Source organism: Clytia hemisphaerica, unplaced genomic scaffold (genome assembly GCF_902728285.1).
Source record: "Clytia hemisphaerica strain Z4C2 unplaced genomic scaffold, Clytia hemisphaerica genome assembly, whole genome shotgun sequence".
In the NCBI taxonomy this organism is placed as follows: Eukaryota; Metazoa; Cnidaria; class Hydrozoa; order Leptothecata; family Clytiidae; genus Clytia; species Clytia hemisphaerica.
The window spans coordinates 127,933-141,589 of record NW_027103716.1 but is presented as its reverse complement, the minus strand read 5'-3'; the positions used below and the strand labels follow the sequence as shown (position 1 = coordinate 141,589).

The window sequence follows — 13,657 nt, the reverse complement described above, 5'->3', positions numbered from 1 at the left end:
CATAAATAACGAGAAGTATGGAGGTTGTGATTGAAATAAAGATGTTTGTTTTTATGTTGCTTTTTTTGCTTGTAGAACTCATTGAAAGGACTTAAAACAGATTTTACAAATCATTAGAGAAATTCAATCTGTATGGGTTATTTTTTATAGAAATTTTGGAGAAAGTGTTTAGAAATTTGGTGGATATTTTTTACCTTTTAGAATTATACTTTATAATATTAGAGTACATTTCAAAAGTTTTCTGTTGGAAAGCTGGCAATGATCAAGCTTTTTGCTGTGTCCCGATTTACAATTCAGGTTATCGGTAGAAAAGCCACATACAAATGCACAAAAGTGTCATTGCATCATGAATAGAAGAAGTGTATTTTATGTTATCAGTTTTTCCTATCCTACTACAATGAAAGTTTTCGTTGAATATTGTTTTTATAATACAATGGTTCCATTGAGTCGTAATCCAATCTGTGTTTGATTAGAAATTATACGTAAACCAGAAAATTATAAATCTACAGAAAACTATCAAATTAAGAAAAAATCAACAAGGAAGGAGATCCTCATCAACATTTTCGTTCGAAATGATCGATTTACCATACATCGATGTGAGTATATTTCATAATATAACGTCTATTTAGTCAACTTGAAAAATCCTCTCAATACAAGCGGTTATATCGGATTATGTACGCACGTGCCTTAAAATTTGCCTGGAAAACTTGGGAGTTTTTACATGTGTAATGCACCCCAGTCTTATAATTCACCTGGAAAAGTTTTTCTGACTATATTTTCTACATTTGATATTGTCATCACATTAAAGTGTGGTAACCTTCAGAACCTAAAGCGGAATCATTAATACCAGGTTTTTTCCTCGAGAATCTTTCAGGAATTCGTTCAGGCTTAGGTTACGAAGCAAGAAATTTATTTTGCTGACTCATCAAATAAGTGTTGTTTTATTTGTTCCTTTTTCCATCGAGTTTGGTTACTGTACCACTATGAATCATTTTCCTAAGCATTGTTATTGTACTCAAAATAACAAACTAAACATGTGAGATTATCAAATTGATTTGTTCAAAGAAAGAGAAGGGAATGTTTTAATTAACTGAAAATTGAGACTAATTAAAAAAACGGCGTGGTCGCATTAATCACTTTCAACAAATCACAACTGCTTTCATTGTGGTATTTTTTCAACAATTTTTCCGGGTTCAATATGACCAACTTTGAGTAGTAGTCCATCAATGTTTTGATCATTAAGAATAAGGTTTGGTCAAATTATTCCCAAATATCCTTCTTGCAATTAAGAAGCTCGTCCCTTTTTAATGTTATTTTTATATTGGAATGGTAATTAAAAAAACAAAACCTTCGTTCAAATCATGTTTTTCAATGTGAATGACGAGGAAGTTTCGGTGCGATGTACAGAGGGTATTTTGATAGTCTAGCTAGCTAGACGAATAATTCAGACAGAGTAAAAGATAAGCATAAAATAATGGAAGCGGCAAGATTTAGATTATACAAACTGATACTATCCCATAACATTTATCATATTTTCATATTACAAGCATATTACTGTATAACACGGATTCTCAACAACTCCAATGGAGTATTTTTGTAGAAATCTGTTTGTGAATCGAAGAGAGGATTTGATGGAAAGGGAAAGGAACACTTTCAAACAGTTCTAAAAGAAAAGAAAGAAAGAAAAGCGATACTCACTGACACAGTTTCGCCACTTTTTCAAACTTCGACTTTGCCATTGAAAATAAAACACCTTCTCAGCTTGACTTCTCCTTATTAGCGGAGAGGAAAACTTTCTTTTTTTGTAACGACGTACTTTCTATCGTAATGAAAAACTTCTTTTCACCATCCACTTTGACTCTTATAAAACTAATGTTTTCACGGTCTTAGCCTGCTCTCAATACATATTGCTCATCGTTACAAGGTCTGTAAACGATTAAGACGAAAGCCTATTACTTGTGGACAAGCAGTCGTCAGATTTGCCTCATAAAAACCTATTACATATGTCCTGAATCTAGTGTATAGCCTATAACAAGGATTACAAGGTTTTAACCAACATTTTACTTTGATTTAGGCTGTCTCTATTTTTTACATGCTAAGAATTATTCTCAAAGTCAATCACCCATTGATTTAATTTGCTGTGATTTCATATCCCTTTACCTGGAAAAAATAATTGAATCGCCTGTTTTTAAGTTGCTTTAAGTGTGCACTCTTTTTGGTACCATTGAGAGGGTGGTTTCCATAGCAAAAAAAGAGTGCACGCTTAAAGCAAATTGCTGACTTTAGTAATAGTATGATAGGTTTCTAACCCTCCCTTTGTAGATCCCTGTGGTTTTATTTTAGCCATATAGCAATCATCTTTAATTTACCAAATCTACAGTAGTTACTGAGGTTAGATACCTCTCCATGACTCAAAACTACACAAAAGAGATACTTTGTATGCAAATAATTTAATCTTCTTCAATCTTTACTTTTCTTCAGGTTTATTCACCGACGTCGGATGATCTAATACCGGGCGAGACGCCGTTACAATATCCGTCACCTAAAGGAGCTCTGTATGGTGACTACTACCTAGGTATGTCAGTTTTTTTCGTATTTTGATTTAGAGGGCTTGAAACTTCATCACCAGAAATGTGATGTTTTTGAGGGGAAGGTGTACTTGGCTGATTGATTTTCCATGTTATATTTCCACTTTTAAGCTTCAGTTTTGCTCTTCTAATGTCATTATGACACGTGGAAATTCGTTTTTGAATGGGCTTAGCGAAAGTGATCTCTCTATGCCTCTATTTAAATTGATTCTCTTGGTTCCGTAATGCATTTTCTGATCTGAAAAAAATATAGTTTTAAGCGACGTAACTGCAATAACATAAGTAAATACACTGGCTTTTACATCTTCAAACTCCAATGTGGATGATATGACATGACGTCGCTAATCCAAATTCGAAAAGTTCTCAAAAGTCAAAAACTGAAAGCCCAGAACTATACCGTGAAGATCTCCTAATAGAATCTACAAACTGAATTTTTCCTGGCGTTCTAAGACCATGTTCACACGTTACTGTTCCGTTTCGCTTCGGTACGGATTAAATTTTAAACGCTTTCGTTACGGATCAAATGTGTTCATGGTGGTTTCGGAACGTTTTGGAGCAAGAAAACGGAGCAGTTCCGTTCCGATGAAAAAGTAGAGCGAAACCCGTTTTAATCTGTTTTACTTTGTAACGTCTTCTTTTTTGACGTTTCGAATTTTGACGTCCACACTTGTTTTGGAACAGTTTCGATCGGAACGGAACGGTAACATCTGAACATGGTCTAAATCTAAGGTTCATTAGTAGATTTTCAATATAGCTGAAATTGGACGTCAAAATGTTGTCAAAAATTGATATTTTGATGACCTTTTGACGTCAAAAGAATTGAAGTTTTGAAAGAATGTTTCAATTTCAACCTCGATTTTTTTGTCATGGGTAGCATTTCCCCTTACCTAGACAGCCATATGGTTTACTTAAAAGTAAATCTTTTAAGAAAATCAGTCATTTGTATTGAGAAGCGCCTAAGAAATTTTAAAAATCAGATTTTGTTAAAAAATATTTGCATGAAGAATTGCAAAGGAAAGCCGCTTATTAGTTTTGTATTTTCACAAGGTTCCTATTTCTTTTCGTTCTTTTTCTATCAATTTTTCGTATTAGTCTACTAGGAAAATCTTTTAATTCTAAAGACCAAGATGGCTCGAAATATTTCCTTCTTCTTTAAAATGGCTCTTAATGACTGTTTTTTAAATGAAATTTTCTGAATATTAGAAAAGAAATAATCGCTTTGAATTTCATCGCGAAATTTTACAAGTATTTTTGATGAAAATTTAGCTTCCTATGTATTTAAAGCATTCCGTCTTAACGCGGGAAGGGTTTTATGTGATTGCGTGATTAAAACTTGCCCGATCTTAAAAATACCGATCCCCTATAATTACTTCGTTACATGTTTTTTTATAAGAAGAAACTATATAAGAGCATTTTTAGGCTTAAAAAGTTTGAAACATCCGAAGGCTTCCAAAATTTTGGACGCTCTTATAAATAACACGTAAAAAAACGTGTAGCTTACAAAGCAAATTGAAAGAACCTTTTCAACTGGCCAATGATATCTCTTTTTGTATGCATTAAATCATTTTCCTTGCTCCGTATTATTTACTTTTCGCATACAACGGACTGCTATCAGAGCCAACATATGTTTCGAGTCCACACCCACTGAATCAATTCCTTGTTTCGATCGAAGCTATCATTAAAATCAAGGAAAACTGAAACACGGAATAATTTATTCACTTTTGTTTTTGGTTTACTAAATCTTCTTTTGCCAGGTTTTTTAGATGTCTTCCAATCTTCAGACTTGTAACATTTACAACTCAATTTTTTTGTTAAATCTCTTGGGCCTTTTCCGACGTGAAATTCGGCACAAATTCACTAAAATTGTAATGTCTTTACTTCTTTTGACTATCATTTTGTTCATTTTCTAGCGGAACATGGTTCTCCGGACCCATGGGGACATCACATGACTAGTTCCAGACCACCTCCAACGATATCGGCTGTATACTCTTCACTACCGCCTGAAATTGTGAGTATATTTTTCATAAATTTATAGACCTATTCTTGTCCTAGGCCTAGACTTTAGCGGCTTATAAGTTTAGGTTGATTCTCGGATTAAACTTGAAGCAAACTCAAACTATCTCATTTTTTGAACTATAGAAACATTTAGCCTTTAGTGCGACCGAGGATAAGCTCAAATTAAGGAAGAAAGCCAAGTGTATCTGACTTCAAGTTTCCTTTTTTTCTTTAGCCCGGATCAGCGACCTCTCAATCAACTGCACAATTCATGCAAGCGTCACCCACCATACAAACTGGTATGTACATGATCTTTTCACTGAAATTTCTTGCGTTTTTTTAATGATTTCAATATAGAGAAATGTAACTTTTGATCGGACGACCAGATATCCATCGAAGAGAAACTGAAGAAAGAAAACCTTTTCTTCAAAAAAAAAACACGTTTTTTCAGATGTTCTCTAGACTTTTGTGCTGTGTTTTTATAGTTTACAACTTTCAATTTACTGACTTGTTTAGGACTTCACTGTCACTCAGTTTTATTAAAAAAGGTATTTTCGGCAAACACTAAATTTTCCTAATAAACTATTGATAATAAGCTCTATCAAAACTGAATCAGTCAAGACCTAAGATATGTCCTAAATTCTAAAAGTTGAGGGCGTGTCGAACTTAATAAAGTTTATAAGTTAGATCTTTACGTTGTTTTATTGATAAACTTAACATAAATGTGCTGGTCGGTGTAAATGAATGCGGCTGTTATATTTTGATTTTGATTAACAAATATGTAACGACCTAATTACCCTGAGGTATTTTGAACTTGCAAAACAGCTGATGATGAAGTAAAAGCAAATTGCTTTTATCGAAATTTAAGATGGGGTAACCATGTCAGGGCATGAATCTCTAAGATCAGCTTTATTTTTGTCTCTCCGGGTATAGGTTTATTAGGTTGTCCATTCGAGATCTCGCGAAAACAATATCATATTGAAAGTGATCGTCATGACGTTGTTAAAACTTAATCTTCTCTTATCTTATCAACGTGCGAAATCTATGTATCATTTAATTACGAGTAATACTCATCTGTTTACCTTTTAGCTCCGCCCCGCGTCACAGATTCTTCTGTCCAACCTCCGCCTTCGAATGGCGGTAGCACGCAGACAGCCGACGCCCTCGGAAAAGCACTTGCATCCGTAAGTTTTTTCAAATTCATGAATGGTCATAAAAAAAACTGATGGCCTATTCTAACACAATGCTATACCCGATACCTACCTGCCTAAGAGAAGTCGAAGACAAATATAAATTCCTCCCATTATCCGCCCACACTGTAACTGTTGACAAATCCTTCCTATCCTACAACCCTCCTTTCCTCCTCTCACCTTCAGATGTATTCAACGGGAGACGCCCACGCCTCAAACAATAGTTTCCCGTCAAACCCATCAACGCCCGTCGCCTCGCCTCCGCCCCTCATCAGTGATCGTGCTCAAGTATCTAACGGACCATCTTCCGCGCCCGGTAATCCTGCCTGGCAAACATCTGGAAACCCTTCTCCTCCCTTCGACAGCATGCAGCAACTAGTGAGTATTTTTTTAATACAATAATTTTATTTTGCATTTTTCATCATTTTGACTTTATATGTATGCTATATTTACCACCTTTGAAATCTACTATTCTAGTTTTCAAAACGGATTTTCTAAACAGAGCTGAACTGTATTACCAGGAACACTTAACAAATGACCATCAAATTTATTACAATTTGTTTTAAATTTGTTTTGTTCTTTCGTTTTATAGAATCGAATGCAAGAAAGTTTAGACGACGCCATCTGGGTATTGAAAAGTCACGCAGAAAGCACTTCACAACGCAATCAAAACATGCCGCCCAACGCCCAATACCCGTCCACCCCACAATTTCCACCCGGTTTAACAGATCAGTTACAAAACTTACAAAACTCTGTCCTGGATACACCAGGAGGCTTGGAAGCTTCAACGGCCGCTCTCTTAAACTCGATGAATACAATTCGAGAAGGCGGTATGTTAGGTAGGTTTTCTCACCATTCCATTCATATTATTGGTCATTTTTTGTTCCAGTATCTTCGAACTACACAGAGATTTGGATCATACAGAGTATTTTAAGGGGGAACTGAGAATTAGTTCGAACTGTAGAAAGATTCGAATAATAGAAGTTCGAACTAACGAGAGTCTACCATAACTGCGTTTTTGAACAATGTCTTTTTGTAGATTTCATTTAAAATAAAATTTTAAGCATGCAAAACGAGGCGTGTTCTCATCGATCTCAAAAAGAATGCATTATTTTAATTTCTCAACAAAATGTCAAAATATGTACAAATAAATCTAACCGCAATATCTTTGCTTCAAACTTCAGGTTCCGAGAAAAAATCAAAAGTCAAAGTAGAAGGGAAAGGCAAGAAACGTTCGAAAGATTCTATTGATGACGATCTCAATGACGAGCCTGGAAACGAAGAAACTGGCGGCACAAAAGTCGTCCGCGAGTCCGAACGACGACACGCGAACAACGCTCGTGAAAGGATACGAGTGCGAGATATCAACGAAGCTTTCAAAGAACTCGGGCGAATGTGTTCGTTACACCTCAAAAACGAAAGTCCACAAACGAAGGTATTTGAAAATTTGTTTTCTGAATTTTAACTGAATTTTAAAAATTAGCTTATATGTTTGTTCCCGTTAAGCTCCCAGACTTAATTTATGAATTTTTTTTTTTTTTTCAGTTGACGATTTTACATCAAGCAGTCACAATTATCACTAGTCTCGAATCACAAGTTCGAGGTATGGCCAAGTTCGATTATTTTTTAATTTTTACGATATGGCATATCTTTGCATTTGCTAGCTTTAGTTTAGGTGTCATTGTCATTTGGAAAGTCTTGTTAATCGTGGAAGCTCTTATGAGATTTATGAGAATCATTTTATCAATTGAACTTGTTCAATAACAATGTTTGGACATAGTGATTTAAATTGACAGAACTTTGGAACAATACGAAACATTATGTTATGATTCATTCTTCATTTCTATATTTTACAGAACGAAATTTGAATCCTAAAGCAGCGTGTTTGAAGCGGCGTGGAGATGAGGAGAAGATGAATGATGACGTGTCAGAGAAAAGGATGAACATGAATGGCTCTTTTGATGGCTCCAAGAGACCTGGAAACAAGAAACCTCAACAAGTTCGAAGGACGGGTACGTATAAGTGTTGTGTTCCTGGCTAGCTACATTTAAGATTGGAAGGTTTTTACAGAGTTCTTCTTCTCTCTTTGCTTATATGTTGTTCAATGAAGGAGCGAAGCCTCATTTTTTAAGGATTGACCAAGAAGATCATTATAAATTTTCTACCACTACTTGATAATCTTAGCCAAATTTTCCACAATAGCGCTCCAGCTTCGCACCAGTTTTAAACGCTGAATTTTGCTGGTTCTCAAGGACTGTTAGTTTAGCGAATAACAATCCAAGACTGATCATATTTTTGCATTTTTAGGTTTTCCAACCGATCAACTAGACGGCTCAGTTCAACCCATGGTACCGGATGCCGGCATTTTCTCTCATTAGCTTCTACGCTTTCCGAATAGCCTGTGACAAATGACTAGAAGATGTAGATCACTAGATCCAGTCTCCTCCCGAGTCTTATGCAGCTCTTTGAGCCATTGGAGTTGACAGACCTTTTTTGAAAAAAAGACATTCATAAAAAACCACCCATTCATTTTTCTATCCGGCTGTGCTTTTGTATCCGAGCTTCTGTTATTATGGAGAGATTGTTTTTTGTATATATGTCCCCCTGATCCAGTATATGTGCCGCCGTCAAAAGTTCATTGGTTAGAGATATCTGGTTGAAACATTCAAATCAATGACAATGAAAAACATTTAAAGGAACTTTCTTTTATTCCAAAGCGGCAAAACTGTAATCAAAGATACACCTAATTATTATTATTGTACAAAGTAGAATATTTGACCCAAGTTTTTTGAGAGAGATTTTTTTATTCGTATTGCGGACGATGTATGACGGAAAGTTTATTTTTTTCGGACAACATTTGGTTTTGATGTAGATTTTGACGATTTCGCAAAATTTCTTGATTTCATAATATTGAGGATTTTTGCAGTAAAAACAAAACAACCCTTAGAAATATTTATTATTATCTTGATGAGAAGCAAAGTTATTGTTTTATTTTTAGACTGATTATTTTGGTTGTATATGTTTTTTAAGGCAAATTTTATTTTGCTATTTTATGTTTCCATGAGCGCTCAAGTAACTGATTTTGGTTTGGCAGATCTTCTGAAAATTATTTTCAATTTCAAAGTTGTACTTCCCAACTCGTTACAGACCATTAGCCTCTTGTATAGTGTCTCTTGTGTGTATTGTTTAGGCTTTAGTTTTAATTATTGTATATTATGACCCTATTATGGTTGTTATTTTAGCGAAGTAGTACAGTGTTTATTTTTAAACCGTCCATATGTTTTGTAGGAGAGCTGGTTAGGCGCCTAACCGTACTTTTGGTGTATGTTGATTTGTTGTAGACACAATGACGTCACATCAGCTCTCCACAACAATCTATCCCCAAATATCAAGAGAAGCAAATTCAATTTTAATAAAAAGATACAAAAATGCAAAAATGAAGCTTTTTGTTGTCATTATTTGTCGAATATATTCTGACTTTTATCATGGAGGTATAAAGAAACAGGAGAAGTATGCTATTGTAACCAAGCTCGCCCTACGATTAAAAAAATTACGATGTATACATGCTCATAATCTCATATATCGTGCATTTTTAATGAGCTCTTTTATCCATAGGTGAAATCTTATTGGCTCATTTAAGCTTTAGAAATTAGATGAGACGAGATTCATTGTTTCTGACATCAGTGTAAGAAAATATTTGGACTAAAAAAAGGCCTGTAAACTTGGCAATCCTTCATCAAATAATAAGATTTTTCGATCAATGTTTTCTTTAAGGTGAACTCTATTGCTTGATACTTTCCTCCAAAATTCTCCAGCGACTTTATGTCTACAAATTGAGTATGAAATTGTGTGTGGTTATAAAAAAACTTTTCATTTTCTGGCTTGAGAAAATATCTTTTCAAAACAAAATTGAACGGATAACGAAATGGAACATAAACTTGTGTCGTGGATGAAGTTCTATTTAATTTTCGTAACATTCAACTCCTGTTTTTCTTTATACCTTTATGCTTTTATCTAATATATTTTCCCGTCTTTGCCTCAAGATGAGCGACATATTTGTCACGATGTCAGAGTGTTGACATCAGCAAAAATTTTACTTTTAAGTTTTGCCTCCCTCTAAAATTACTTTAGGCGTACAAACTTTCGCGAGCAGAAACTTTTGTGTGGTCGTAAAATCGCGAAATTCATGACATTTACTTTCACGAATTCAACGAAAGTATTTTTTTCTTGAGCATAAACTTTCACGAATTGCCCTTTTAAGAATTTTCAAAGAAATTTACTTTCGCGAAAAGTGCCAAAATTCGCGAAAGTTTGTACGCTTAAAGTATTTTCTTACCTCAAACATTTCCGAGTGTGTAACGAGTTCCTATATGACATATTTTACACGGCTGTATGCGTTGTTCGATGTACATATACCTTATCGGGAAAACATAGTGACTGTAGCGCGTCTAATTTTTGGGAGCTTACCGTGAAAAGCACAGCTCAAAATCATATATTTACGCTGTGCCGACGAATCGAGATTCTATTCTTGATATGCGTAAGTCAAGAAGACGTCATATTTCTCAACGGAAGCACCCAAAAAAGCCGGTTTTTGACCTCTGTGTTTCTATTTTTAGTAACAGAGAGAGGCAAATCCCGGCTTTTTTAGGGTGTTTCCGCTAGAAAAATGACTTACGCATATCAAGAATTCATCGCGCAATCAGCGAAGACAAAGGTAACCATGACGACCATCCAAGATCTTGGATGAGCGTCATAGTCGATATTTTTATTCCCGTCGTTGAAAACACAACTTACAAAAAGTCATCAATGCTTTGTAAAAAGAGTCAGTGATAAAGAATCATAACATAATGTCTGTCTATTATTTCGATTCAATTAAAGTGACATTTCCATAATTAAAAGTTTAGTAATTACTGTTATACATTTGGGGATCATGTAAAAGATTTCTTTCGAAATAAACTCATTTCAACTACACTTGGAGGTTTCTGGGGAATTCGTAAATAGTAAACTGCATACTGATACAGTCTGCTAGACATTGATATGGTAATATTTGCTCTTCATCTTTGATTTTTTCTACAGTGATTAGATCGACACATGCGCGATAAAATTTCTATTATTTGTCTTCAGAGGTTACTATTTTCTTTGAAAACTTAACCTCTGATACTCAGGGTAGGGGTAGCTACTAAAATGATACGCAATTTTTTTAAAAACTCACAATCAGTGCCATAATATATTGGCACTTTTGGCTAATTTACCATTGTCCGAAAATTGAAGTTCGAGCGAGAATGTCAATTTCAGGCCTTCAACTTGATTTCATCGATTATTTCGATCTGGGAGGGATTTATTGGTTTCTAGGCTATATTTCAAGCGTTAAAACTCTACCCTTCGAACCTACTTTAGAGCACTTGCAAATCGATTGTGGTTTCAAAACTTCCGAGTGGATTTCCCCATTTGTGCCAAGTATTTCGTCACCGATTGCATGTACTGTAAATTCATCTATGTATCCGGATAAGATGAAAAGAAAGAAAGCATTCTAACCTTCAGATCATTCAAATACCCGTGATCCAAAAATATCGTCTGGTTTAACAGACAAAACAGTTGATCAATATTTATTGGGAACGAAAAATTTCTCGTGGTTTTAGAAGAAAAGGATGAAAACTAACAAGATTAGAGAGGTCCAAGGGAAAAGCATCGTGCTAAATCCTTTCTCCTTTTTTACAGTTTATGAAACCGCCTTTCGTACGTTTTTATGATCAAAATATACGATGAATAAAAAAAAAATCTCACTTTCTATTTTGAAAGGATAAAGCAATGTCAGGAAAAAAAGGACGTTGTTTTTAAAGTACGGATTGTCACAGAAACGCGTGGTAGATAAGAGAATACAATACACAAGAGAGACTCATATGGCTATTGTATAGACGTGTGAAATCAGTCTAACTCGTCTACCAAGAATCCCGCAAAGCAACTCAAAAACAGTGTCGCATTCTAATACATGAGAATTGAAGCAACCCGGAAGATTTTGAAGATAATTTTATAGTCTACAAATGCAAGAAGCATATCAAAGACAAATATTAGATATAGACTACGAAGAGTCTATAGATGCAAATCAAGAGATTGAACTATCACCATTAAACTATCAACAGCCTCCAGTGGCCAAGAAAAAGACGAGAGATTTCATATTGCGTAAGGAAGAGACCGTTTACCAGAGGTTACAAATTAAACCAAGTCAACTGTCAAGAAATTTAGAACAAGAATTGAAAACACGTGAAAATGAAATCCGTCGCTTCGTGGAGGAATCGCAAAACGCGATCATTTCTCCACTGCTTACTCAAGCTCTTGTAAAAAAAACTGAACGATTTTTAAACTCCAATACGAGCTTCGAATGTCATGCTTTCTCACAGTCTTCACTACACAAATTTCGTCGCAAAGTAAAAGTTGTCTGTATTATTTGTCGAATACCGCGCTACTGGAAACTGTATGATAACAAACTCTTGATGCAGATCGGAGTTGGACGACCTGAAGATCGACAACAAAACATACTTCCACCAATTCGGTCAAAGAAAAATAACCCAAGCATCAACTTCGATACACGAAATTTCTCAGTTTTGAACAAACTATCAGATGACGTGAAGGAATGTTTGAAAGTTCATCCCGAACGAAGAAGTGATTTAGATAAGAAGAAAATTACGCTCATTTTATCCAAATACAAAGTTTTCCAAATGTTCTCCAGGGACAAACACGACGGACTGGCAAAAATGGTCGGATATGAGAGTTATGATCCGGGAAGGGTGATATGCTTACAAAATCGCACAAGTGACCGGTTTTATTTCATCCTATCCGGACTTGTTTCAAAAGTAAAAACACTTCATTTAGCTGAGGGCGTTAGAAAACGTTATCTTCAAGAACTGAGCCATGGCTTTTATACCGATCTGAACGAGACTTTACAGACCAACAAACGACAGTATAGTCTGGTCTGTAAAACTGACGTTGAAGTTTTTCTACTGGAAAGGGAACATCTTCAAACTATCTTTTTCACACAAGAGACACAACTATCAAAACAGCTTTTACTCGAATCAATCGACTTATTCAAGACATATCCAATCGAGCAGCTCGTTAACGCCATCGAGTCGACGAGAGTCGAATTCTACGCTAAAAGTGACGTCATTGAAAGAAATATTCATGATTCTCCATTCATTTACATCGTCAAAGCTGGTTCGTGTAGTGTTTATATGAGACGTTCTGATATCCCTTCCATTTCTCTAAATTCTACGGAAGATTCTAAGAAGACACTCAATAATTCTCAAACCAATCACTTTCTTCGTCGATTGCCTCACTTAACAATCAAAAACGATCTGAGACATCAAGACTATGTTGTAGTCAGCACAATCCACCACAAGGATATCTACGGGTTGGACTCGCTCCTCCCGCGCGTTCGAAACATGGTACGAACAATTATAAGTGATTCAGCAGACAGTTATCCGAAAGCCTTAGCAACGGAGAAAACAATTTTGGTTAGCAACGGTGCAGAATGTCTCTTGATCAACAAAAACAAACTGATGAGGTACGCCGACTTTTGTACTATTTCTAAACTGATGTCACTGGAGAGGAATTCCTATGCGCCCACTTTAGAGAAGCTACACGCAAAAATCCGGTGGGATGCATACAAAACAAGCATGGTTGACAAACTCAAAGAATGATGAAAAACATTAGAAAAAAATGTGTAAGGCTGTAGAACATAAGTGCGTAAAAATTGTGATTTTAGTTTTTGAATTTCTTTTCCTCTGCAACTTATTTCAGAATCACAATTTTTTCAGACGGTCCTGAAGCACTTTATAACTGTATCTGATCATGAATGCTTTATAAAATTATTGACTTATTATCGGTTTC

At 35.3% G+C, this 13,657-nt stretch overlaps 2 protein-coding genes across 4 annotated transcripts in view; both read left to right on the top strand.

Annotated features, from left to right (window-relative positions):
* Nucleotides 1-9,214, top strand: part of LOC136804250 (transcription factor 12-like) — a 31,364-nt gene extending 22,150 nt beyond the window's left edge. For 2 of the 3 annotated variants that reach the window (XM_067060949.1, XM_067060950.1), the window contains 10 exons: nt 2,482-2,575; nt 4,499-4,596; nt 4,819-4,882; nt 5,673-5,767; nt 5,960-6,151; nt 6,366-6,612; nt 6,958-7,208; nt 7,319-7,376; nt 7,630-7,785; nt 8,081-9,214. In XM_067060949.1, coding sequence (XP_066917050.1) covers nt 2,482-2,575; nt 4,499-4,596; nt 4,819-4,882; nt 5,673-5,767; nt 5,960-6,151; nt 6,366-6,612; nt 6,958-7,208; nt 7,319-7,376; nt 7,630-7,785; nt 8,081-8,151 — 1,326 coding nt within the window. In that variant the 3' untranslated portion in view covers nt 8,152-9,214. The remainder of the gene's footprint in view (nt 1-2,481; nt 2,576-4,498; nt 4,597-4,818; nt 4,883-5,672; nt 5,768-5,959; nt 6,152-6,365; nt 6,613-6,957; nt 7,209-7,318; nt 7,377-7,629; nt 7,786-8,080) is intronic. The other variant, XM_067060951.1, reaches the window with a different exon arrangement.
* A 2,510-nt stretch (nt 9,215-11,724) lies between these two features.
* LOC136804247 (cyclic nucleotide-binding domain-containing protein 2-like) lies at nt 11,725-13,549 on the top strand. Its single transcript, XM_067060947.1, has one exon. The coding sequence runs from the start codon at nt 11,815-11,817 to the stop codon at nt 13,465-13,467; it is 1,653 nt and encodes a 550-aa protein (XP_066917048.1). The 5' UTR covers nt 11,725-11,814; the 3' UTR covers nt 13,468-13,549.
* Nucleotides 13,550-13,657: the final 108 nt, after the last annotated feature.

What these genes read in the sequence shown, in the direction of transcription:
- LOC136804247 (XM_067060947.1), top strand. Translation starts at nt 11,815, where the DNA reads ATGCAAGAAGCATATCAAAGACAAATATTAGATATAGACTACGAAGAG.